The sequence below is a fragment of the Pygocentrus nattereri genome, chromosome 9, assembly GCF_015220715.1.
Source record: "Pygocentrus nattereri isolate fPygNat1 chromosome 9, fPygNat1.pri, whole genome shotgun sequence".
NCBI classification, from domain to species: Eukaryota; Metazoa; Chordata; class Actinopteri; order Characiformes; family Serrasalmidae; genus Pygocentrus; species Pygocentrus nattereri.
The window spans coordinates 5345470-5372377 of NC_051219.1; the positions used below are offsets into that span (position 1 = coordinate 5345470).

Genomic DNA, 26908 nt, shown 5'->3' on the forward strand with positions numbered 1-26908 from the left:
TTATGTTATGCTTCTGTTACTATGTTTCATAAAAAAAGTCAAAATAAATGAAGTTAAATTTTATATTATTTTGGCTCTCAGCACCTGTTTCAGTCCACTGTACCTCCTACCATCCCTCTGCCCTCTCAGGACCAAAGCCAGCAATTCATTTCATAAGAACAAACAATAACCAATAAAAATCTTTCAAATTTGACTATAAAGTAAGTTGCTACTTGCCACTATCAACATGCACAAGTCCAGATTAACCACTGTGAGACAGGCCTTTAGTTGCTTAGAAGTTATCCTGGGTTCCTTTGTGACCTCGCAAACTATTACATGCCTTGCTCTTTGTGTGATCTTTGTTGGTTGACCAATCCTAAGTAGGAGTCTTCATAGGACAGTTCTACTGAGGACCTGACCTACCTCAGGATATGGAAGGAAACGTGCAAGATGTCAGTCTATTTGTGCAGGTAAGTTACAGTAAGATAAGAGTGAGTCTGTTTGAGGTGTGGATGTGGTGTGGATTGTCCATGGTAATTATTGTGATGATGATTCAGAGGTGTATAGTGACTGGCCCATAGACCGATACACCAGCAGTACTGACTGTTCAGCTGGCTGGTTCTGTAATTTATGCTTCTGTATCTCCTCCCACTTGGCAGCTGTAAGTACAAACAGTTGTTCAGGTAGGTGGAGTCCTTTAGAATCTTTGTCAGACAGCGGCTGGTGTCTGGTTTGGGAGCTGGACCCCTGTCAGGTACTGGGCTGTCACCACCCTCTGCACAGCTTTCCAATCAGTGGCAATGCAGTTACCATACCAGGTGGTGGTGGAGCCTGTTATAAGCTCTCCACCATATAAGACCACTCAGCTTGTTATCAGTGCATAGTTTAAAAGCCAGTATTCATGATGTCATGATGGGGGGGGGGGCGGCTTGAAGCGGCTTAGAAAATGGATGGATGGATGGATGATAGGGGGTCATTAGTGCACATGGTATGTTTGACATGCACATCTCTGAAGGCTCCATTAATGCCAAACAATATATACGTGTTTTGGTAAAATATGCTGCCATCCAGACGACGTCTTTATCAGGTAAGGCCTTGATTATTTCAGCAAGACAATGACAAACCACTTTCTGCGTTTATTAGAACAGCGTCGCTCTGCCTGCAGTCCAGACCTGCCATCCATTGGAAACTTTTGGTCACATTTTGAAACAAAGCAAGTTCCTGAACTGTTAAGCAGCTGAAATCCTACATCAAACAATAATGGGGAAACATTTCACTTTCAAAATTACAGCAGTTGCACTCCTCAGTTCCAAAATGCTTACAAAGTGCTGTTAAAGGAAGAGGTGATGGGACACAGTGGTAAACATGCCCCCCGTCCCAACTTTTTTGGAACTTGTAGTTGGTATCAAAAGAATTAGATTCAACATCTGCTGTGTTGTCTTTGTCTTTGTAATATTTGCCTTTAAAAATATGGTTACCATGATTTGCATATCATTGCATCCTGTTTTTATTTACATTCTGCACAGCGTCCCAACTCAGTCCATGGGGTTGTATATGTGTATTATAATGATAAGTAATGTAAATGGGTGTGTCTGGTCCCCCTAGCGTCCACTCAGATTTACATCTGCCATGTGTTTGCATTAAAAGCTGATTTTATAACAGCTAGTTTTAAAATTTGGGAACAGTTTTAATTTTACATCATGAACATGTTGATTTGTGATGTGTTTGACCTGCTGTGACCTGCTGTGTTTTGAGGACTACCCCAACCTCTATACGTCAAATAAATACATACATGTAACTGTGAATATCACTTCACTGACTCAGAAACGGCTGTTACCTCGCTCACTACAATTCTGACAGCTCGTGTACAGCCAGGCGCCGGGGTCCGAGCAGTTTTATGGATAAAGTGGTGTGTAAATTAGAAATTTAATTTAAATAGAATTTAGAAATTTCTAACAATCAGAACAAATGTGGCAAAAATCGATTCAGTGTTCAGAAAGTCAGGGCTGGACTGTCTCCATGTACATCTCGACGTGAACATGACAGTGACAATACACGCAGAAGGTCGACACCGCCATCTAGTGGCAAGTGCAGTACTTGCCTGAAACATTCTGAAGGCCAAGACATCAGCGGTTTGGAGATTTCAGCAGGTTGAACCTGAGAGTTAGAAAGTTGACCTCTGCTTTATTTTTGCTTTTATTTATGTATGCACGTGTGTACATCTGTATGTATGTATGTTTGTATGCATATATGTATGTATATGTACGCACGCATTTATATATGTATGTATATATGTATTTATGTATGCATTTATTTTTTATGTATATATTTATGTATGTGTGTATTAATGTGTGTATTAATGTGTGTATGTGTGTATTAATGTGTGTGTGTGTGTGTGTGTGTGTATTAATGTGTGTGTGTGTGTGTGTGTGTGTGTGTGTGTATTAATGTGTGTGTGTGTGTGTGTGTGTATTAATGTGTGTGTGTGTGTGTGTGTGTGTGTGTGTGTGTATTAATGTGTGTGTGTGTGTGTGTGTGTGTGTGTGTGTGTGTGTGTGCGTGTGTGTGTGTGTGTATTAATGTGTGTATTTATGAATGCGTTTATTGGCTGGACGCTGCTGGACGCTGCTGGACCGGCAGGTCGCCCGGCCCCGGGTCGAAGGCGGTGAGACTCGCGCTTCTTCCCTTCGTGACGAATCGAAAGCGCGAGGCTTTTCCACTGAAACGAAAGAGGAAGCGCGCGCAGCGCGAGCGAGGACGCTGGGAGAGTTGATCCGCCGCTCGAGGTGAGTTCAGCGCAGTTTTAACGGCTCTGTGTGTTTCTGCTGCGGCTCTTCGGCTCTCAGACCTGCTTCACGGTTCCCGTCAGGAGGCAGTGATGACGCAGGGGACCGGAGCCGCTGGACCCGCTGGACCTGCTGGACCTGCGGTCAGATCCTACAGAGACGCGGCGCTCGCGAACCTGCCGCCCGATTTCCACAGCGGTGAGTCGCGCACGAGCTTCACTCCTGGACCTGTGCACGTATTCAATCATACGGACAGAAATGCGGAGGTCCTGAGGGGCTCGAGCGCTTCTGTGCGCCGTCAGTGAGGGCTGTTCGATAAACAGTCGCGTCTGTCCGTCTGTCGGTGTGTCGGTGTGTCGGTCTGTCGGTCAGCTGATTCAGTGGCGATTAATCGAGTGTTATATCATCGTGATTCTGGATATAATGAACTATATATCAAAACTATATATATCAGATCGCCAAACTTCAAGAACTTTATTTATTAATTTATTTAATTTATTTTTACAGTACAGAGCATGTGATGATATTTGTTTTTTTCCCCTGACATCTGATAAGTTAAAGAGACAAAGTCCAAATAAATAAATAAATAAATAAATAAATAAATAAGTACGTCTCATCCGATCAACCTAAACATTGAGTGGTAAGAAGTAGATTAACTAGTCTAATTCAACCCGAATAAACACTTTGAATGGACAGTTCTTGGAGTCAGTGTCACTTGTCTGGGCTGAATAAAGTCTTCAGCTGCTACATGATGTCATTTATCACGGTGACGATAAATATCGCCATATGTCCCAGATCTATGATCAGCCACCTTAGATAATCGCACATCTGGACACAATTAATCGCGATTAATCACAGGTTCGCTCTTGAAAATGAAGGTGCCAGAAGGTGTTGGTTCTTGGTGCCATTGAAGAACCAGTTTTGGTTCTTTAATTAAGCTTCCAGTGGAACCATTTAAAATGATACGCTATAAAAATGTCACATCAGATCAACCAAAAAAACCTGATGTAGAAACAAGTAGGTTAGCTCATTTTATTCAACCTAAATAATGACTTTGAATCAGGGGAATATTTTAATAATATGGATGTAGACAGTCATGATTCGTTGTACTTTTAGAGCTCAGATTAAACCTTTCGTAGCCCTTATTTAGTACATGACTAAATAAACGATAAAATCAGAACTCAGTTCGGTACAAATAATCATGATCAATCGTTTTGGATATAATTCATTCAGTTATTAACCTCTATTGAAACTTGTGTCATTTTAAAGTGGTATGAGTATAAATGAACACGCTTATTCTTTAAGTAGGTGATAATAAACACAGGTGTAGGTTATTTTGCCCTGAGTGACAAGGATGGACAAGATTAGAAACGAGCAGATCAGAGGGACGGTGAAGGTGGAGCAGTTTGGAGATAAAGCCAGAGAGGCCAGGTTGAGATGTTCTGGACATGTGTTGAGGAGGAATAGTGGAGATATTGGGCAAAGAATGTTGGAGATGGAGCTGCCGGGTAGAAGGAGAAGAAGTAGACCTCAGAGAAGGTTTATGGATGTAGTGAAGGTGGACATGGAGATGGTTGGTGTGAAAGTAGAGGAGGCAGTGGATAGGGCAAGATGGAGGCAGATGATCCGCTGTGGCGACCCCTAAAGGGAGCAGCCGAAAGACGAAGAAGCTACATATATAGAAGTCTTTCATTGCTCGCTTTATTTTTAACGAACTAAAGATTTGATTCTGTTTGCTAGTGTGAGTTTATAGTGAAGTCTTTGCTAATTACATGTGGACATCACTGTGATTCAACTGCGTCCTTCAACTGTGTGATGAATATCTTGATATTTCCTTCTTGATAATGGTACTTTTTATCGTATTGTCACGGTTGGCTCCTCCCACTACTCCAGGTGCCCCTTTGTTTTGGTTTTCTAGTCCTGCCTCCTCGTTTCATGACTCCGCCCCTGATTGTCACCACCTGTTTTCCACCTGTCCCTCGTTTTCCATGTGTATTTAAGCCCTGTGTTTGCCCCTTGTCTTGGTGGGTCTTTGTTGGCCTGTTCTGCTGCCCCCCCCCCCCCCCCCCCCCCCGCCCGCCGATCTCTCTGTGTTGGCTCTATGACCCTGGACCCTGATTTTGGATTGGCCCTTAATAAATCTCGCTTATCTCCGCATATGCATCCACATCCTTGCTCCACATTACAGGTATATTAGGCCTCCAACTTAAAACAGCATCAGTGCCATGAATCTAAAGTTCTACTGTCTATCTCTCTCCTAGGGACACCTACAGACCCCCGTGTCTCGATGCTGATTGTTTCCCTAAGAAGTCTTCTGGCCAGGTACCCTGCTGGAGTGTCGCTGACGAAGGCTCGCAGGTCCTGTCCGCTCCTCCTGGACCCGCATATACTCAAAAGCCATCCCTCTGTCCGGCACCTGCTGGCCTCCATGCCCAGTGTGGTCCAGCTGCAGGGAGTTGGTGTCCAGACCCGTGTCCTCCCTCCTGTCTCTTAGAGGGGATGGGAGATGATTCTTCTCCTGACCGGGAGTTTCTTCAGGGTGGTGGTAGCCCCTTCACAGAAGCCCCCGGGTTCTGTGGATGCTGGCGTCTATACTTCCATCACTTTTTAAAAATGTGATCTGTATTAAGAAAATAGTCCAGCTTGTCCGTCTTCGCAGACATTCCAGCCTATGACGTATCGGCCTCTGGTGAATGTTTTCTTAATGGCTGTTATCACCTTCCTACATTTTGTTTCTTAAAGATGAGCGAGATTACAAATCATTTTACTACCGAACATTTCACGGCAAACTCGGCTACGGGATAGAAACGAGGGACGCAACCTTAACAATACTTTTATCCCGAAGATACTCCTCACTCTGTCCCACCTAGAGATTCTTTATTAGTTTCATTTTGCCAATAGTGAGCAAACGAACTAGGATATTAAACACAAATTCCTTATTAAATTCCCATATCATCCCGTATTAAATCATCAGGATGTGAACGTCATTCCAATGTCTTTACAGTGGTGGTGATGGGAACCAGGGGTGGTCATGACTACAACTATAATATACAAATATAGACACTTTATTTACCATCCAGAACCACCAGAGAACCCACACGAGTCTTCTGAGTGTTTATATGGAATTTTGAGCATAGTACATTAGTGGAAAATTTGGAGAAAAAAATCCAGATTTAGAGATTTAAAGCACTGAAAATTAAGCTTTAGGCTAAAATCAATCATATAATCTCAGTATCTAAGTGTGTTTTTATACCTGAACATCTGGACCAAGGTTCATGTTTTTGCTGCATTGTACAGGGAGATTCACTGGAAAGTAACTTCACTGGAAGCAGTCTAACCCAAAAAAATGCGTTATATACCTTGACGTACGTGTAATCAATTGCATTATATGCGATGCTGGAAATGATCAGACACGTGAAGGGGTACCAGGGTGTGGACCTGGAAAGTAGCAAACGGAGGTTAAACGTCACAACGGCTGTCCGGCTCCTACCTCATCGCCCCGACGCAGGGGCTTCCCAGCTGGTTCAATACTTCATATACTGAGAAGCTCATTGCACACTGTTTCGGTCCTGGCGAGAGTTATTACAGAATACTGGGGGCCTCTTTTGAGTTAATCTTCCTGTATAAATTTAATCCGGTCAGTTCTGGTTTTACGTTGCATTTAGCGAGTGCACCAAAAACTTTGCGACATGCACCTCATCCTGTCGTCATTGTCTGCATGAGCTGTGGCTCATTATACTTAACTCTGTTTTGTAGGGGAGCATCTGGCGTTGGCATGTTGATCATTTGGCAGGTAGCTGTTTATATTTGCTTGCATTTTTGAAGCGTTTTTTCATGCGTTTTTCTGACTTTTACCTTTTCAGTGGACCAAATTAGTTATATATTTAATCTCCTCCTTCCTAATGAGCTGCCATGACTCATTTTACTCCTCTTGGTTCTTTTTCTTCTGTTGTTTAAACCCTTAACATTCCAGGCTTATTTCATACTAAGCCTTATTATTCAGTAACTACAAGAACCTCAATGGAAACGATTGGAAGTGTGTAGTGGAACCTCGGGCCTGCTGGTGGCCCCATGGCTTCGTGAAGGGTTAATAGGTGATGATGGCCTGCTTCAACTTCCTGTAATAGATTCTAAAGTAGGAACCATCTAGAAAGTGGTTTCACACTAGAAAGGAACCAAACCATATTCAGTTTGATCTGGACCAAGACCACCTTCTTTGGCTCTTTTGGTCAGTGGTCTGGACCGTGGTCCAAGGCACCTAATACACCTGCTCTTTTGGTTCAGACCAAAATGAAAAGCCCGAAAAATCCAGACTAAACGAGGAATGTGTGAAAGCACCCTCAGGCATGAGGGAGAATACTCAAAACCAGCATTGAACTCTTTAGACGTCTGGTTCCTATCACCACCATGGCGGCCCATTCTCATACAGCATTTCACATCAAACCATTTTTTTGCAAAAATTCTAAAGAAATATAAAATTTGATAAACAAAGGCTTAATGTAAGGTAACATCTTCAGGGTGCAGAATGGATGACGGTGATCATTTACTGCCTCTAATTGTGCCACTATGTGGAATGCAAAAGAGAGAGAGATTAAAAACACCCTTAACATGGACAGTCCAGTAACTTAAAACCAGCTGCTTTTTTATGGGACAGTTACAAACCAATGACATTCCAGGATCAGGACCAAAACTGTAAACACCACAAAGTTGTGAAGAATGAATTGTGCAGACAAGTGTCTGAGTAAAGTTAGATTAAAGTTTCTCTTAACTTCAAAGTCTGTTTTTTACATTTTTGTAACACACAGTGCTCAGTGGATGGTGGCAGCTCATTTTTCAGCTGATCTAAGACCAGTTTTATGTACTTCATTTATCTCAAGCTTGTTGTGAATGGTGGGCTGGTTCCAAATCAGACTAAAAGCTCAACTGCACCCTCCTGTGGTGGATTGAAGAAATACTGCACTGGTTTAATTGTCAGAAAAAATCTTGTTTTTATTGGCCGGTCTTTGTATTAATGAAATGCTGTTCATGAAATGAATGTGGTGTAAAAAAAAAAATTAATAAATTATTTTTATAATGTATAAGATAAATTATGTGGTGTTGGTTAAAAAAGTTTGGAAAGTGCTTAGAATTACAAGTGTTCTATGTGTTTGTCATGGAAAGTGTTGAATAAGTAAATAAATATTGGTGTTAACACCGGTTAGTCTGGTCTTTTACACTGTCGTATTGGATACCAGTGTTTTCTGTTTCACATGCTTTGTGTACGCATGGAGATCTAAGCAAAGACATTGTGGAGCGCAGGGGCTCAATGGGGGGAGTAAGGGTACCCGTGACGTGAATTACACTTCATTTAATTTACAGCACGTTTTAGGCACTTGTGCCAAATGAAACCGCAAAATCCCTGCGTTACTGCCTGAGCAGGGATTCGAACCCTCGTGTTCCACATATGAGGTCATTCATTACTATGAACCCATCGGTTGCAATCCTATTTCCACAGAGTCAAATCCTTTTATTGAAGTATAAAAAGTAACACTTTAGCTGAAGGATATCTACATAACGCATTCAAAACATCTTACATAAACACCCCATAACGTCTGCATGAATGTTTAAATCAAGTCTACATGTTTTACATGATATTGATGTGGTCGTTTTACAGAGATACAATTTTAAAAATAAAAATCCTGGACAGGCAAAATAAAATTGACCTTGCTTTATCCCTTTAGTCATTAAGCGCTTTGACAATGAGGCACTTTTCACGTATATTTCAATCCCTTTCAATTGTGTTTTACTTAAGCATTTGTTGATTTACATGTTATTTTACCATATGGACAGTAAATTTCTCATAAATATGCTGAGAACAATCATTTAACGGAATCTTAGTGTGGTGATGGGATCGCGTGAAGGAATTTACGGGGCCGGAATCCTCACCCGTTCTCTGTAGATGTTGGACAGCCACATGAATGCATGTAAACTGCTTTGCATTGCTATTTAAAGGCTCACGTAACATGCGTCTCAGTCTTCCATCACTTTTGAGGTAAAGGCCAAACAGACATTCATCAATGTCTGGGTTCACAGTGCAACATTAACCCTCAGAGAATGTCAGTTCAGTGGGACAACCAGGTTTATTAATAATTGGGCTATGCTACTGGGGTGAACTATAAGAGTCCTGGCATTATTATTTGGAGTGATGAGTGTGGAGTAGTTTCATGTATTCGTATTTTTTTGGGGTTTGTGGTGCTTCATTGTAGTGTGATTTGTGGTGTAAATTCTTTTCTCTCTGGCCTCTTGGGGCTAGATATATATATATATATAGATGTTATGAAGTAATGATTGTGTTATGTAGACACTCTTCAAGTAAAGTGTAAAGTGTCCTTCAATGTTTTTAAATTAAACCTTATTCTACCTTCTAATTAACTAATCAACAAAATTTGCATTGTGTTTGTTATTTAAAGAAAACTCTAATCGCTGAATCAAATATTCACATGTTGACAAGTACTTTTATCGGATGAATCAAGATGTAAAATGCAGGCAAATTCATCAACTATCAACAAACAAAGAAGGTACAAGTCAAACACTGTAAGGACTAACAAGGCACAGTTGGCCTCAGCCATGAATTACAAAAAATACAAAAACCATAGGCAAATTAGCACGACAAGCCACGGGTGTTGGGAATAATGAGGGGGTGGAGCTGGAACGTTCAAAGAAGAGGCAGGAGGAGGGTCTTCTTAGTCTTAGAGCAACCCATTTGTTTTCTCTTAATTTACACACAAATTGTCGAACCTTCGACTACAAGAGCCACACAACACTAACGTTTGACATTAAGTAGAAGCAAAAACTAAAAACCTCTCAGGAAATTAAATATTTACTTCTCAAAATGTAATGAGGTAAAAGTGAAACTGCACAGAAACATTTCTACTCATGCGGAGTAGAAATGCTCCAAAAATCCAAAAGCAGGTTTTGTTTTCTGTACACCACGGTCTGATTCAGTGGGTGGTCTCCCTGCTGCGGCAGACTGTATTGAAGGGAAATGGAGAGCGGACAGTGCCCACCAAGCCATCCATGTTTGCTGGTGGAGCTCCAGGAGGCCATGAGAACTTTAACCGCTGGAGCAGAGAGGTGAAGAAGATGAAGAGCTCAGTTCTGGCTAGATTCTCACCCAGACAGACCCTCGGACCTGCAGTGTACACACAATAATGGACATTAACCCTCACACACACACACACACACACACTGTTCATACTTTTTTCCTATAAAAAAGGACAGCAGGAAATTCTCCATATAGTGGCTGAAATGGAACTGTATTTTTCCAGATGTTCAGCTTTTGCCTTTTTAAATTCTCTTATGCAAAGATCACACACTGTAGTTCTGTGCACTGTCCAAGACCGCCAAAGCTTGTAAGGGTCCAGCTTGCACCACCTGCCGCCAGCAGAGGGCGATGGCGGCAAGGTGCCCAGCCTGAGCCGCCAGCTGCATGCAGAGAGCATGGCTGCAAGGTGCCCAGCCTTCACCACTGGCTGCCAGCAGAGGGCGATGGTGGCAAAGTGCCATAGCTTCAGGGAACACCAGTTCCCAGAAGCCCTCGGGCTGATTAGGCCCAACCTGACACACCTGTGGACTCCTCTACTTAGCCATGGCAAACAGCAGCCCTTTGTCACACCTTTGTAGAGGGGTGACCGGTATGGTACGCAGCCCAGGTGGGTATTTAGACAAAAAGAAAAAATAAAAGCAAAAAAGGTCCTGGAAAAAAACAAAGAGAGTAGTTGCCCCAAAATTGCTCAAAACAACAAAAAACACAAGCTATAAAAAAGGCGTTTGCTCCTCTAAGAGCAACAAGTTAAACAAATTCTGCCTTCCCTCCAGAATTACAGTGGAAGAGTCTTTTATTTTCTCATTATCTTTTATTTCACGTTTCTAGTTCAGCCATTATTTGAGCTGCTTTCAGCGTTTCCTTTGTTTGCCCTTTTTCCTGGTAAACCCACAGACTACTGGTCACAACATCAGCAGTTCGTGTCTGGCTCACCTCATTCTCCACATGCCAAATTTACATCCCATTACCTCAAATTTATTTAACACCCTTCCTCACGGGATTTCATCTTGGGTCCGCCTCCCTTGCCACCCCATAGCAAAGCTAGAACTACGAGCTGACACTTTATAACTGTTGGAACAAAACTTCATTTCTGGTCTCTCCCAAAAGGTAGCTCAACGTTTGGTGGAGTTTAATGGAGAAATGATTTATTGTGAGTAGATTCTGAGCATTTCTATTGCTTCATTCATCAGGAAATAACAAAGAGCCACTGGCACTAAAAATGTTCAAAATTTAAATACTGCATTTTCAGTGGCATTAATTACAGATTGTCACATGACTCTTATCAAACTATATAAAGATACAATATTAAAAACATAACTTTTTTTGGACTCTAGGAAACCACCACCTTTAGCGACATAAGAACGATAACTGTTTCCATATATTTTGGGTGGATCATATTAAGTAAACGAGTAAGAACTACCATTGTTGCCATCAGTTTCCATTGTTTTCACGTGAAGTGCAGACCTGCATTAACATGCATTTGTTAACAGTAAATACACTTTAGGTACTACATTAGCGAAGCTTAACTGCGAGTGCGTTCTGTTTGAACAGTCCTCACTGTTGCCTCCTCCGCTTCTGCTGTGAGTGGTCAGTTGTGTAACGTAGTTGTGATGCACATCCGAGTGTTGGCTCACAGTAGACGTGGGCAAGTTAAAGAAGAACTGAAACTGAAACTAGATGTTAACAACAGTGCCGGTGGTTTAAGTAGCATGTGATCAAACATGCTTGAGCGTCGCACTGGAAGTTTGTTTTTTTTTTTGCATTTGCTTGCAAAATTTCTAGATTTTTGCAAAGGTCTTTCATACTTGTAGGACTCCAAGTATGTCAGTCATGTCAATGAAATGAATCTTAACCATAGAGCATTTGTAAAAAGCATTTAGACAATTAACTCTTGTTTTGTAGACACTAGTACACTCACCCAGAGAAAAAGGCAGAAAGAAGTCGTTTTTGCAGAACTGTCCCTTCTCGTCCAGAAAGTTCTCTGGGTTGAATGTATCTGGATACTTCCAGTGCTCTTTGTCAGCCAAGATTGCAGTCAGGTTGGGTAGAATCATTGTTCCCTGCCATGGAAAATATTCATAATATATTTGTAATTAAATTCCGCCATGCAATCTATAATTCCTTTTGTTTAAAGATCTTCCAGGATCAATCCAACCTACTAATCCTCTATCCCTCAATCCAATCCAGAATGATTCCATTTTCAGATCTTTCTGGATCAATCCATTCCTCAATTAAAGTCCAAAGGTAAAAGTTTGTATCCATTAATAAACATCATTAACATGACACTTAGACTGCTGGGATAGGCTCCAGCACCCTCCACGACCCTGACGGAGAAGCGGCTTAGAAAATGGATGGATGGATGGATGGATGGATGGATGGAACATGACACTTAAGGGCATGAAATAAGACATCAACCAAATGAAGCAGTGCTTCTTAATAAAGTGCATTAAATTAGCCCACACTCAGTTGCAAACAATCAAAAATGTCACTGTAATAGTTTAGAACTCTTGGCAAGAAAGAAAGCTGGTGTATTTTTGTGCAGCTCAACATCCACACAAATGTCCTGCTGTTCCATCAGGAGTAATAGTCTGATTATACAGGCAAATGCACATGAAAGGGGTGTCTCAAGTACAGTAGGATGCTGCTGATCTCTTTCCTGGTAGTTAGATAAATGTCAAGTAGTACATCTGGTGGGAGGCCTGCATGCTTAGCAACCCTCAAGTAATGTTTGTGAGGTTGGACTCTGATGTAGAGAGATGGTTATCTGGTGCCAGATCTGAGCTCATCTGAGCACGGTAGGAGGGTCAGGTCTGTTCTGAGGCTTCCTGAATCTGTTAATGTCTTCTTTGTTTTTTAAAGCATTTTGTTGAGGTAATCTGGCCTCACTGGATCAAAAGCAGATTGCATCTGTCCAGGAAGAGATCCCATCAGCAGCTCGTTCAAGGACAGATCATCACCATACTTGATGGGTTTCACACATGTAGTATATTTAAAAATAAAAAAAGGAGAGGTGATAACCCATCCTTACAGCGTAGACACCTAAATTTGCTAAATTTCCTTCGGGATCAATAAAGTATCTATCTATCTATCTATCTATCTATCTATCTACCTTATGCCAAGGACATACAGTTTCCCCAATGTACAGCTTGTTGTCTTCCCATCAGATAGCTATGAAGGACAAGCATGAATAATTGGAGATACCAAGAGAAGGCTAATGTAACTAAAAGTTGACCATGATCAATTGTGACAAAGGCCCTCAAAAGGTCAATAAGTGCAATATGGGCATCCAGCTTAGGAGGAGTCTTCATTGCATCCTGCCAGCCATGCATGGCTTGCAGAGGAGCAGAGACCATCAATCTGTTCCTGTGTTGGTGCTTCTGATTGCATTATCTTCATATACCCTGCCTGTACAACTAAGCAAGGATACCTGTTGGAAATCCTGGGGGGGAACTGTGATCTGCTGTTCTTTAGTACAGCACAAACCACTGAGCTGGAAAGTGACCTGCAACCTGGCAAAAAATAATCCACTCTACAATGCTTCCATCCCTCAATCCATTTTACAGCTCTGCCATTTTTTGATCCAAGGGTTTTCATTGGTTTTTGTGATCTTTCTGGATTGACTCAATGTACAGTTCCTTCATTTTGCTAATCTTTCTGGGGCAATCCAATGCACATTTCCTCCATCTCTTGGCCCAATCTACAAATCCTATATTTCACCAACTTTCTGGATCAACCAAATTTACAATTCCTCCATCCTTCCATGACCAATCAATCCATTTCCATCTACGACTCATTCTAATCTCTCCATCGTTACCTTGGGCAGGTGGTATCCTTGCAGCTGTGTTGGCTCTGTGGTCTCATGCACTACGCTTAGAGGAACGACGTTTGCATAGCGCTGGATCTCATGCACAGTGGCATAAGTGTATGGGAGGCTGGCACGGTCTTCCATGCAGGGAGAGCGGTCCCAACCCAGCACTCGAATGATCTCCTCGTGACAGCGCTCTGATGTGGTCAAGTGGGTGAACAGGGGAGTATGGGGGAGAGACGGAGTACAGGAAAGAGAGTAAATGACAACAAAGCACATACAGCCATAGTAAAATTGGGTTACTAAGCAACTGTAAATTCTTAGAAGTTTGAAATTTTAATCAAAGTAAAATTATTGCTATTCATTCAATTCCCATCAGATATTTATACATTTCTTAAAATATTCAGCTAATTTAAAGGTAATATAACAAAAAAAAACATAGCAAGCCATAAATTGTTGACTAAACTTGACTGATATTTTTAATTCCCCACATCACACCCAAGTGTATGAAATCAGCCCATTTGTCCTCTCATGGTACCTTGCACATCAGGGTGGTCCATCATGTAAATGAGGCCCCATCTGAGAGTAGTTGCCGCAGTGTCCGTCCCAGCAAAGAAGAGGTCAGCAACGGACATAATCAAGTTATCTTCATGGAATGTGGAGTTTTCCTTTGACTCCTGCTGCTTGAAACAAGATACTGTTTTGTTTATCTGTACTAGAAAAGACAAAGTTGATGGAAAGACTGATTCTCTGTAGAATGCAGAGGAATAAAAACTTGGCTTTTGAAATTGAACTGTTTTCACAGAGACAGATTCTACTACCAGTGTTACTGGCAGTGCTGTGGCCTCTTAGTCTAGAACTTGAACTCAGATTCTGGTCCTGATTTTTTTTTATTTTTATTTTTTATTAGTACTATTAGTAAACACAGCTGTTGATTGGTCATCTATGCTAACCAACATTTTTTTTCATTAATTTATTTATTTTTGGTTAGTACACTAAAGTTCAATTGTCTATCAATTGGACAATAACAAAATATACTAGAACAACATAATTGTTGTCTTTTCATTTACTTATTTTGGAAAGAACTGGGTTGAACAGGAAACTGTGTTAGATACCAAACCTTCACTGTGTTCAGTAGATGAACTGAATTCAAAGCAGGCCAGGATAGATAATGGGGATTGGGGGACAAGTACAGGCAGGGACAGGAACAGAAACATTAACGGGGCATAGATGACAAGGGCTGGACTAAACCTATTGACAGGAAACATAGGCTAACTGATCAGAAGACTTTGGGCTACTGTATCTTACAAAGAACTGGGGGCCACCCGAACAAGGAGCTAGGGAACTGGGGGCCAGACAAGCGTGGAACTGGAGGCCTTCTAGTCGGGAAACTAGAGGGCTGGCCAAGGAAGTAATTGAGCTCAGCATGCCTCTCAGTTCCTTAGTAGGGAACCAAGTGGCTGGCCAAGGAGGCACATAGCGGGGTAGCTGAGCAGGGACCCGTGGGCTGGATGTGCAGGAGAACTATACAGTGAGGTGCAGTTAGGATCCCTGAGGTCTCTGCTTACTGCTTCTATCAGAATGTATGGCTTCTCACCTTGGACATCTCGATCAGGTAGGCATCAATAAAGTCCCGGGGATTTTCAGGGTCCAGAATCAGCCTGTGCTCCTCAACAGCCTCGCGGATAAATACCTTGAAGGAAATGGCATTCTGCAACATCGTCTGGTGTGGGCCCGGAAAGTATTTTATTACTGGGAGCAAGTTGAAGATCTGCAAAAAAAAAAAAATGTTTCCATGTTCCATGAATGAATATATATATATATATATATATATATATATATATATATATATATATATATATATATATATATATATATATATAATCATTTCAGTGTAGATAGAAACTTAAACATAGAGACAATTAAAAACAACTATAATTCATATGTAAATTGTATCATTTTGTGCCCTTTTGTCTCTCAAGCACCATTGATAACACTGACTCAGTAGCAATAAGAGGTCATCAGGAAAGTTCTTGCCGATTGTTACCTTTCCTACAGGTGATGCACCGAGTCGCATGCTCTGATTCATAATTTCCAGCAGCTTAGCAAAGCGTTTGTTTTCATACTCGAAGCGGTCTCCGAAGACGATGGAGCAGATTATGTTGGAAACTGCATTCAGAATGGGGTGGAGGGGATAAAAAGCCTTCCCTTCAAATAAAAGAGCAGGAGAAAAAAAATTGAACATAATAACAGAACCCTGGCCATCAATTTTTATAAAATGTTCTAAATATTATCACTGGTACTGAAGTGTTATTACAAATGTATATCGACCAGTTCTGCTGTGCAAAGTGATAAGTATGGAACTTGACTTGGGCAAACAGTCAGCAAACAAATTTTGACAGACAATATACTTCTATATTATAGAGTCCACAAATATAGCTCAATTAAATAACCAAAATAAACCAAATAAAATGAATATTGAATTATCTACCCTTCCCCTTTCAAACATAAATATGGAATCAATTGAACAATGTAGAAACCACACTTTCTATGCCATTTACCCACTTGTTTTAAAGAGCAAGAATTGGAAATTGACTAAACAAAGTGTAAGATGAGTCATTTTGAGCCACAAAGTCCTGGAGGTTTAAGAAGGTTGTACACCTCAGCCCTCAGTTCCAGCTGTAGATTAGATCAACTATCACTAATCCATTGAGAATTTTAGTACCTTCCTGTTTGAGCATCTCTCCGATGAGGTATCGCGCCTCTTCAGCCACACGTTCCTCCACCGTTTTCTTGCCCAGACCGAAGTTGCGCAGCGTGTGCAGAGCAAAGCGACGCTGCTGTTTCCAAGAGTCACCATATGTGACCATCACGATACCTGAGAGAGGCAGAGACAGAAAGAAATGGACAGATGATGATAGAGTGTTAGAGGCAGGGACAGCAAGGGGGATTATTAGTTGGCTACAAAGTAAAATCGTACAAGCAGTTGTTAAAGAAGTGCAAAGAAGTTAATGAGCCATGTGATGCTGACCATAGCCATCGGTGATCCAGTTCATTAACGGTACGAACGGCCTTCCAGAAAATGCGGCCCCGTTCTGAGCGAATGCTTCTTTCACTATCTGCATGTTGTTCAGCACAATCGTTGGCTTCCTGCTTAGATACATGGAGCACATATCACCATATTTCGTCATCTGCAGAGGAAAAAACATTGATAGCACATTACAGGTTAGTAATAAGCAGGTAATAAAAGTGTAATATCATACGTTATATCTAAAAATCACATGCTAATTGCCTAGTTCTTAATAAATAACAAGTTGGGGCACTCGTGGGCTGGAGGTTAGGGAACCAACCTTGCAACTGGAAGGTCGCTGGTTTGATTCCCTGAGCCAACAGGACATGACTGAGGTGCCCTTGAGCAAGACACCTAACACTGTGGACAGGGCTGCCCACTGTTCCAGGCAAGGGTGCTCACTGTCCCCTAGTGTATCTGGTGTTTCACTGCATGGATGGGTCAGATTGCGGAGGTGACATTTCCCCATTGTGGGACTAATAAGGGTCACTTAATCTTAATGTTAAGTTGAAGTGATAATAGGTTTGGGATAAAATGGATAACGGTAGCCAGTTGCAATGATTATGAATTCTATAGTAATTTTCTACTTATTGATAAGTAATAAGATAAAGATAAAGATATAAACATGCATGTAAAGCTATATGTGGTGTGGTTTGAGTTTTAAACTAATTATTAACCCTCTTGCGAGAGCTGTGCTTTACAATAGAGTAACAGTATGTTATTAACAGGTAACATGACAGGAACATGTGATGCTACATTTTCCAGCTCTGTGGAAATTCTGTGAATTTCATTGTGACTCTGTACCTGAGTAAGTACACCCGTGTGTAAGTGGGCCTGCATTGATCATTTCAAAACATTTAGTCACATTATTCTGATGTAATCACCTGATGAGATGCAGTAACTAAGAAGCAAGAAGTAAGTTTGCATTTTCAGCTTTAATAACATTTAACATTCAGTAGATGTCTGTACATCGCACTGTGCCTGACCATTTAAACACAATAGTTAAGAGTCAAAGCCACAAGTGAATCAGTACTTTACAGCACTAATACATCAATTCATTTTAGGGTAATATCTCTAAAACTGTAAAAACACAATAATTTCATAGAACTGGGTTTATAGGTTAAGCAGGTGTGCTGTAAGAGCTGGATGCAACATAATATAATAAAACATGTTAAGAAGAGAACAGGGAGCTAGAATGACTCAATAATTGTTTAGTACTTTCCACATTTTATATGTACTTGAAAAATAAATAATAAAAAAATTATTAATTGTTTTTCCTCTCCAGTCAAATAGATGGTGATGTCATTTTAAACCCTTATAATAAAAGAAGCTGAAAGTCGACCCGTTTTTCCCCAAATCTGGGCTCTAAACTATAAACAGACGGCGTCTCTTCAGTGATCTGCTCTGGAAACATCACTTTTAGAAAATAACACAAAGAGCGTCTTAAGATTTTTGGCTTTCAGCAGTAAATTGTAAGCGTATAGTGACGTGGAGATCATAAAACACATGTTCTGTTAATACGAGGGGAACTTTTATGATCAACATAAATGAGTAAATAAATAAATTACTTAAATAAAAACTTGAATTTATTTCATGCAGTTACTGAATAATTTTCCTTATGATTTGGTCACGTAAATTCAGATGGAAAAACCAAAATTCACCCTGGAGAATAAGAAGCCAAAGTTTGTTACCATTATTTTTCCATATTATTACCTGTTGTTAAAATGACTAATCTACTGTCTTATTAACAATTAGAAAATTAGCATGTCATTTTTAGGTAACTAAAATGTATTACCATAATATTTCCATATCATTTCCATATCACTTCTTACCTCATCTTATTTATAAAGTGCTACTAAAACATTTTTACCTAATCTAGAATTTTGAGATGGTGGCCGCAGTAGCTGCTAAGATCTGAAGGGCAGACATTTTTCAGGTTTGTTAGCTGAACGGTTTATAGTTCTCAGTTATCAGCTGTCCCAGCTGTCATTGGGTAGAAGGTAGGATACACCCTGGACAGGTCTGATCACCTGAACAGTGGTTCATAATCCAGTTATGAAACTGGTACTCAGGGCTCCCGAGTGGGGCGACCGTCTAAGCATTGGCCCTGTCATCAGGAGATCGAGTTCGATCCCGGGGATGCTACAGGCGTCTGTAGCCGGGAGACCAAGAGAGCACAACTGGCCTCGCTCTCTCTGTGTGGGTAGGATGGCCCCTCCTTCTCCCCCATCAATCAACGTGATACTAGTTAGCGCAGGCATCTGTTAGCTGACACAACAGATCTGGCGGTCAGCAGAGGTCAGCAGTTTCCTCTGAGAGCGTTTGGCTGTCCCATGACGTTGCATGAGCAGCAGGTCAAAAAGAAGTGGTGGCTGGTTTCACAGGTCTCGGAGGAAGCCTGTGCTGCCTTCACCCTCCTAGTGTTGGTAGTTTCGTGTGGTTTGGAGAGTCCTAAGTAGCGGGTGGAATTGGAAACGACTAAATTGGGGAGAAGGGAGAGCTCAGGTATTCAGGGGAGCAGAGATAAAGCAAAACATGGACAACCAACTATCATGTTAACAAACAAGATGCAGGAAAATGGATTGAGAACTGCTGCTTTAGCACAGGTGTGCAATTATTGTCCACCCAAAGTTCCACACACCTGAATGAATCCAAGCTTTGATTAAAATTGTTTGAGTCTAGACTCGTGTTTTACCACAGGGTCGATTTTGAACTATATGACTCGCCATTCTCCCAGTGTTCAGCACTTTTCCCAAGAAGTTGAGACATAGTGATTTTGAATATAACCCAAGCCTTTATTGAGAAGAATAACTTCATACAGCACTCAGATAGCTTGAGGGACAGACTGCTTGACATGCCATGCCTTGCCCAGTGTGTGCTGTGTATTGTAATATCGATACCAGGACTATCATTAGTGGGTGTTTTCCAGTGAAATGCGGGAGACAAACTATGTGGACTGTCATTTCTATAGTGATGTACTATGTTCAAGCCAGTTTTAGAGCTCAGAGGGAGGTGGTATCTCTTCAGGAAGATGATGAGGTTAGATCCATGTTCTTTTACATGTGGTTACGTGAGTTTTCCAGTGAAGTCATTCCAAATACAGATATAATCTATATAGATATAAAGGACATTGTTGTTGACTTAGACCTGCCCTGCAGGAGTGGAGTATGTTTGGACAGGATTGACACATACGGCCTACTCAGACATTACAGTCCTGGGGCTACTTTGCTTTCTTTTTTGATGAACTTCTTTTGGAGTTGTAGGATTGAAACAGCCCTGAGATACGCGAACTTGGAACAGTACATCTGTTTGATGTTTGTTAGTACAAAGACCAACACAGATCGGGGCAAACACAGGGCTTAAATATACGGCAGGATAATGAGGGATAGGTGGGAAACGGGTGGAAACAATCAGGGGCGGAGTCATGAAACAAGGGGGCAGGATTGTGAAAACCAAACCAAAAAAGCACATGAACTACCGGGAAGAAAACACAACAAGGTGAGTGGGAGGAGCCAAGCGTTTACACAAAGCAACCATGGACTGCTGAATTAGAGAACGTTTGGTCGCCCATCGCTGTACACTGCGGCCATTCCATGAACTTTTGTCATATAATAATTAACGTATGGTTACACAGCACTGTTTCATACCATAATTTCTCAATCATTATTGGTCACCAAACTACCACTGCAGGTCTTATGTAGCACCAATTCAGTGGTGCCCCTCTTCCTACGCTGAGGCTGAATCTCAAATGGCTCCCTGCTCTCTACATAGTGCATTTAAATACTGGCTCATGCACCCCAACCGAGCAAAATGTAGCCAAAAAATAAATATGGTAATTTAGGATTCAGCCACATCCATAATTGACACACAATGCGCTATTTGGCTGTAGAAGCTAGGATGTCAAAACATCCATAGTTGGAACACTATTTAGGGAGAATGTAAGGCATTTAGGATTCAGCCTGGGATTGGTCTGACTTCTGACTTTGGAAGTGTGTGCAGCAAATCATGTTGTAAGTACTTTAATTCTAGCCTGTGATATTAATAATGAAGTTGTTTTAACCTATTGTGTGGTTGGTTAGTGTAGTGGGTAACATCTCTGCCTTCTATGCTGCAGACTCCCTCCTGGGCAAGCACCCTACACTAAACCAATAAGACTCCTTGGGCAAGACTCCTAACACCGCCTTCACCTACCTGTGTAAAATGATCAAGTTGGAAGTCGCTCTGGATAAGAGAGTCTGCCAAATGATGTAAATGTTAGCCGCTGAGCAGCTTAGATCTAGTTCAGAAAATAAATGGTCAGCCCCTAGTTTAAACAGAAATGGGTTCTTACTCCATCAGCACACTCAGGTGTCCATGCGAGCAGCATAAGATTGAAAGATAATTCCATTAACAGTGCAAGGATATTTAATTACGTGGCATAGTAATACAGACTTCAGCTGCTTTAGGCGGCCACAGGTGTGTGTATATCTGGTATTTTACAGTAGCTTTGAATACAGCTCAGCAAACCAGATTTTAGGACCGACCTATCGGTTTTATAATAGTACTTAAAGCATCATTATATTTATGTAGGACCGATTTGCCTTCACCTGCATTTCCAACCAGCAGTAAATACACCTGAGGATTACATTTGCGGTGTCCACTTAGCGCTCCAGGAAGCTATGGTCAAGTTGTTGCTTCAAAGCTGATCAGCCGGAGACACCTGTTACCTCTTACCCCCCGAGGGCCAGCAGAACCTGAGCAAATTCGTCAGGAATGCAGACACTGCCTAAAGTCAGTTTCTGCTATGACATTTGCTGTGGTGCTGGCAGAAAAGCACCACCCGTGGTGGCCACGTAGCATTGTGACATGGTGACACGTGGAAAGCATCCTTTACAACCAGTATGAAGACAACTAAGTTAGAAAGATCAGCACTATCTAGTAGGTAGGTATCATTTTGCCATAAAAATAATAATAATAATAATAATAATAATAATAATAATTTTTATAGCATTTTAACAGAATATTTATAGAAGAGATTATCAGCATTTAATTAGAATGAGAAGAAAAAGAAGATTAAATTACAAGATAAAAATAAAACCACAAGACATTCAGTTTTAATTAAATGCTCATTTAAAGAGACACGTTTTTAGGTGCTTCTTAAAAGTGAGCACTGAGCTTGACTGTCTAATAAAAGGAGTTCCACAGTTTAGAAACTGAAAGAGCCTCTCCACTTTTTCGGTCTTGTACAGAGGGTGTCTGTAGTAGGCCACTATCTGCAGATCTTAGATTACATGCCGGAACAGACACTCTGTGATGTCAGCAGCTGTTTTAGGGCTGTTTTGAGCTTTAAAGACGAGTCGCAGAGCCTTGAAATCTATCCTGAATGATACAGGCAGCCAGTGCAGTTCTTTCAAAACGGGAGTGATGAGATTTCTCTTTTTTGTTTTTGTTAGGATGCGCGCTGCTGCGTTTTGTACGGGTTATAAGGAATGTGTAGTTTTCTTAAGAGGTCCAGTAATAAAAGGTCATTCATAACGTGAATCAATGCTGTCTCTGTACTCTGGTTGGAACCAAAACCTGACTGAAACTCAATTTTTCTAACTTGTCCCTAATCAGCATGTTTACAACCATATTCAGTCACAAATCCATGTTTACAGAGCACAAATGATGCTTTCTTGGGCCTACGAATGAAACGTGTCAGGTATCACAGTTCCCAGAATTAATCAAACCTGGTAGAAAGTCGTTACCACCATCATTACACCTGATCCACAGCACAGACGCATAGCTAATCACTGCAGCAATTTAACCCTTTGAACCATCAGGATCTTCTCAGAACATACAGCTAACAACTGCTAAACAGGTGAAGAAAAGGAGAAAACTGACCGATCTGATGAAGGCCATTGGATCCTTCACAAATTGGGGCAGGTTACCCACGAAGGGAAGTGGTTTGGGTCCAGGGGGGCTGCGGCTCCGGGAGGAGCTCAACCTTAAACTCTCCATCAGAAATAGAAACAGCAGACCACCCAGCAGGGCCAAGCTCACAGACGTCCAGTCCAAATATCTCAGCACAGACTCCATTCTGAGAGATGACTAGGAGAGCACAGGCACTCACAGCTTTATACACTAAAACCAGAAGGGGAGGGGAGAGAGAGAGAGCGAGAGAGAGAGAGAGAGAGAGAAGGAGAACCAGTTTCTTCTGAGAAATGATAGCTGTTTGTGTAGGATTCCGTGATCATGGGCATGCCTAAGGATGAGTCTTGATGTAACTTGTTAAGAGGTGAAAAAAAGATTTCCCTTTAAAACATAACTGTCATTTCCCTGGCATGTAACTGTCAGACACTGCTTACAAACCGATTTAATATCTATATTTCTAAAAACCTACATTTTAAGGTCATTGATCTCCCCACGTGACCCTTGCAAGTAATTGTCCACAGGCAAAACGAAGAAAATGTGAGGATGTGACTAAATGAACTGCAGCAATCTCTTGTAGACACCACTGTTTCAACATAGGGGGCGTGTCCATCTAGAGTACGTGACAATCAGTAAAACAGCTCTGTTTCCTCTGTTCTTTCCGGTTCTTCTTCCTGTGGTGCCAGCTGTAGAAGTGTGTAAAAAGCTGCCTGTAATATTCTAATATATTTACCATCTAGAATAAAGGACAAAATGAAATACACAAAATAAAATGTACAAGTGTGTGTGTGTGTGTGTGTGTGTGTGTGTGTGTATGAGAGAGAGAGACCCCTACACATCCATAGGCATTATATGGAGTTGGTCCCTCCTTTGCCTGTGTAACAGCCTCCACTCTTCTGAGAAGCTTTCTACAAGATTTCGGAATGTGTTTGTGGGAATTCATCCAGAAGAGCATTTGTGAGGCCAGACACTTATTTGGACGAGAAGGCCTGGCTCGCAACCTCCCCTCTAGTTCATATCAAAGATGTTCGATGGGGTTGAGGTCAGGGCTCTGTGAGGGTCAGTCAAGCTCTTCCACACCAAACTCACCCAGACAGGCCTTTATGGGCCTTGCTTGCGCACTGGGGCTCAGTCATGCAGGAACAGAAAAGGTTCTTCCCCGAAACTGTTCCCACAAAGTTGGAAGTGTACAACTGTCCAACTAACCCATTAAGATTCCCCTTCACTGGAACTAAGGGTTCTAAGCCAACCCCTGAAGAACAACCCCATAGCATCAACCCTCCACTACCAAATCTTACTGTTAGCTGCTCGGCCATGGAAACCCATTTTGTGAAGCTCCTAATAAAGTTATTTTGCTGATGTTGCTTACAGAGGCCGTTTGTAACTCTTTAGTGAGCGATTCAACAGAGGATAAACACTGTGCACTTCAGCACTCGCCAGCCCCATTCTGTGAGTTTTTGTGGCCTACTGCTTTGTGGGTGAGCTGTTGTTGCTCCTAGACACTTTTATTTCACAATAATAGCACTTATGGTTGACAGGGGCAGAGCTAGCAGAACTGAAATTTCACAAACTGACTTGTGGCAGAGGCAGCATCCTATGTTTAAAGTAACTGAGCTCATCAGTACGACTGATACGATGTGTTTAAGTTTATCCACATGTTAGCAATGCGTGTAGCTGAAACAGCTGAATTCAGTAATAAGAAGCTGTGTCCCAATATGTAGTAGAAACATCTCATTGAAGATGGGAGCTCAATTTTTTTTTGTCGCTTTTTATTTATTTTTTTTTGTTTCCTGCCCATGCTATGTGAAGCAACCTTGGGTTTGTGAGAGAAATTTATTATTATTATTTTTATTATTATTATTATTATTATTATTATTATTATTATTATTATTATTATTATTATTATTATTATAGATAAGTGTAAATTACACTCCAAATGAACTGCAAATGATTAAACAAAGTAAACCTCAGATATGCTGTGACACGTTCAAGATTTATACCACTTTTGGTAAAAATGATTTGGCAAAGATTAGGATCTTTATGTGCACTAAGAAATAATGCATGATTGAGTGTATCTTGTAAACCAAAAGCAGTGCTGCAGGGGTTTAACAGCAAAATGTATAGTACCTGCAGAACAAAAAACATAACTGTATGATCAACGTAAAGAGGCATATTACACTCAGTTAAAGAAGAAACAATATCATTAGTATACATTGAAAACAGAACAGACCCCATGATTGAGCTTTGTGGGACACCTTTTGTAATCTGCACAAATTCAGATCTCCCACAGTCACACGCTGCTGTCTGTCCATTAGGTCGCTCAGAAACCACTGATGGGCAATTTGATCAAAACCAAAATTAACAAGTCTTTTTAAAAGTAATGTGACCCACTGTGTTTAATGCATTTGAAAGATCAATAAAAAGGGCTGCACCACGCTTCTTTTTATCTGAAGCCAAAGTCATGTCATTTAAAATAAGAATGGTGGCAGTAACAGTGCTAGTTTTCTCCTTGAAACCAAACATTTTTTGCTAGGTATGGTAATTTAAAGATAGGACTATAGTTGTTGAGGTCAAATGCTCTGTAATGATGTACGGCATCCCTACACATTACCATCTAAGTAACCTGTGTGTGCATACTTACCTGTTGTAATGGGGCACTGTTCATACTTACCTGTGGGGTTCTAAAAGAGTACCTATGGGCTAGCTCTGCTTATACTTACCTGGGTGAGTTCATCCTCTGTAGAAGGGGAGGGGGCTGGTGGACCTACATGAACGGGGACAATGTGCATTATTAATTGTGCTGGGCTTATAATGTACTGCTGAGGTTTTATTGGACATTGGGAATATGTTTGATTTTACCTTTGCCCATGTTTGTTGGTTATTGTACTTTTTGTGTATATACTGATTATGTAACTTACCTGTTATCAAACATGGTATGTTCAAGGGCGGTGCTTAGCATATAAATACCTACCTGATATGGAGGTTGGGGGAGAGGTTGGATGGCTGACACTGAGCTAGACTGTGGTAGACAGTCTATCCATTGCTGGTGACTTTCATGACTTTGTAGTCATTTAGTCTTAATCCTCTGATGAGAGGTTATTTGTTTTTGTTTGTTTATTATTTTTTTTGTCTGGCGTGCTTGTAAATACTTGCACTGTTGTGGTGGAAATAAATTCCCACTCTAAAGGATCCTCTACTTTCCTGCAATTTTTACATTCGGCTCATCCTGTGCCCAAGGCTAATCGCCCAACACTACCCATAAAGTGTATTTTGTGGATACCGATCCGGTAGACATGACACGCACTTTATCACATGCTCCACCCCTCTTTATGAATACTGTCCAGTCCAATGAGCTTAGCACAAGTGAACGTTAATCAGAATATCAAGGATGACCCAGTAAACTCAGGATGCAGTGGCTCTCATCAAAACAGGTCTAAATACTTGGGCAAATGTTATTTCAGGTTTTAATTACAGAGCTTTGCAACGTTGCTTAGGCTGACCCAATGATGCTGATGTGTTTTGATACAAGCTTGCGTCAAAATCTGGCATTTCACCTATTATTGAAACATTTTGTTAGTGTGAGGGAGTGACTTTCTGCATCACTTGCTTTGTTTTGATAAAGATCAATTTTGAGGAATCTGAACTTGAGAGATGTAATCTAAATCCACAGCATGGAATCCCTATGCAACGCTCTAATAAACAGAATTAACTGTCCATCCAAGTATGTAGAGAAATTGTTTTCTTTATATGTTTTTAATAGTTTACTAGAACAATCTTTACTCTATAAACCCTAAAAATCTAGATAGACATTGTCCACTAAAATGCACAAAACTGGGCTGATAAGTTCTCTGTGCAGTCCACATTAACACCTATAACAAGCCAAGTTTTATTACACACTTCTATAACCATGGAATAGTGCCACTGGTGTGCATTGAAGCCCCTGTATTTTCAGAATAATAAGCCTTTGCATGAACTAAACCTTCACTTCTTGAGGGGTTGACTTCATTTCACTTAGCAAATCAACAAAATATGTAATTAGATGGGGATATTCAAACTTTTGCAAATGACAGTATGGCATAAATTGTTTTCAGCCCTGTTTTGTTTAACACATGATATCTTTCTTGGTATGAGCAGTCACTCACGGCCCCCAAACCAACAGGGGTATGTACTTCTTAAAAATGATACAACATTGTCTGTAAAAAAGGAAACCCAGTGAGTCCTATTTTTCTCTGATTAAAATCACAAATCCAAGTCCAAAACCACCAGGGTGTAACGCAGAGCGGAGGCGGATGCAT

The 26908-nt window shown here is 41.0% G+C and overlaps 1 protein-coding gene across 3 annotated transcripts; it reads right to left on the reverse strand.

Annotated features, from left to right (window-relative positions):
• Nucleotides 1–8250: 8250 nt before the first annotated feature.
• LOC108440005 (cytochrome P450 2B4-like) lies at nucleotides 8251–22842 on the reverse strand. 3 transcript variants are annotated; one of them, XM_017718692.2, is made up of 9 exons: nucleotides 22587–22842; nucleotides 16686–16845; nucleotides 16380–16532; nucleotides 15702–15862; nucleotides 15252–15425; nucleotides 14193–14331; nucleotides 13664–13851; nucleotides 11768–11909; nucleotides 8251–9936 (listed from the first exon to the last, which is right to left on the reverse strand). In XM_017718692.2, exons 1-9 carry the CDS (start codon nucleotides 22779–22781, stop codon nucleotides 9746–9748), a joined length of 1503 nt encoding a protein of 500 aa, XP_017574181.1. In that variant the 5' UTR covers nucleotides 22782–22842; the 3' UTR covers nucleotides 8251–9745. The 3 variants fall into 3 exon arrangements, with proteins under 3 accessions (XP_017574181.1, XP_017574179.1, XP_017574180.1); XM_017718690.2 differs by having other exon boundaries at nucleotides 14193–14337; XM_017718691.2 differs by having other exon boundaries at nucleotides 14193–14334; nucleotides 22587–22841.
• Between the last annotated feature and the right edge of the window lie 4066 nt (nucleotides 22843–26908).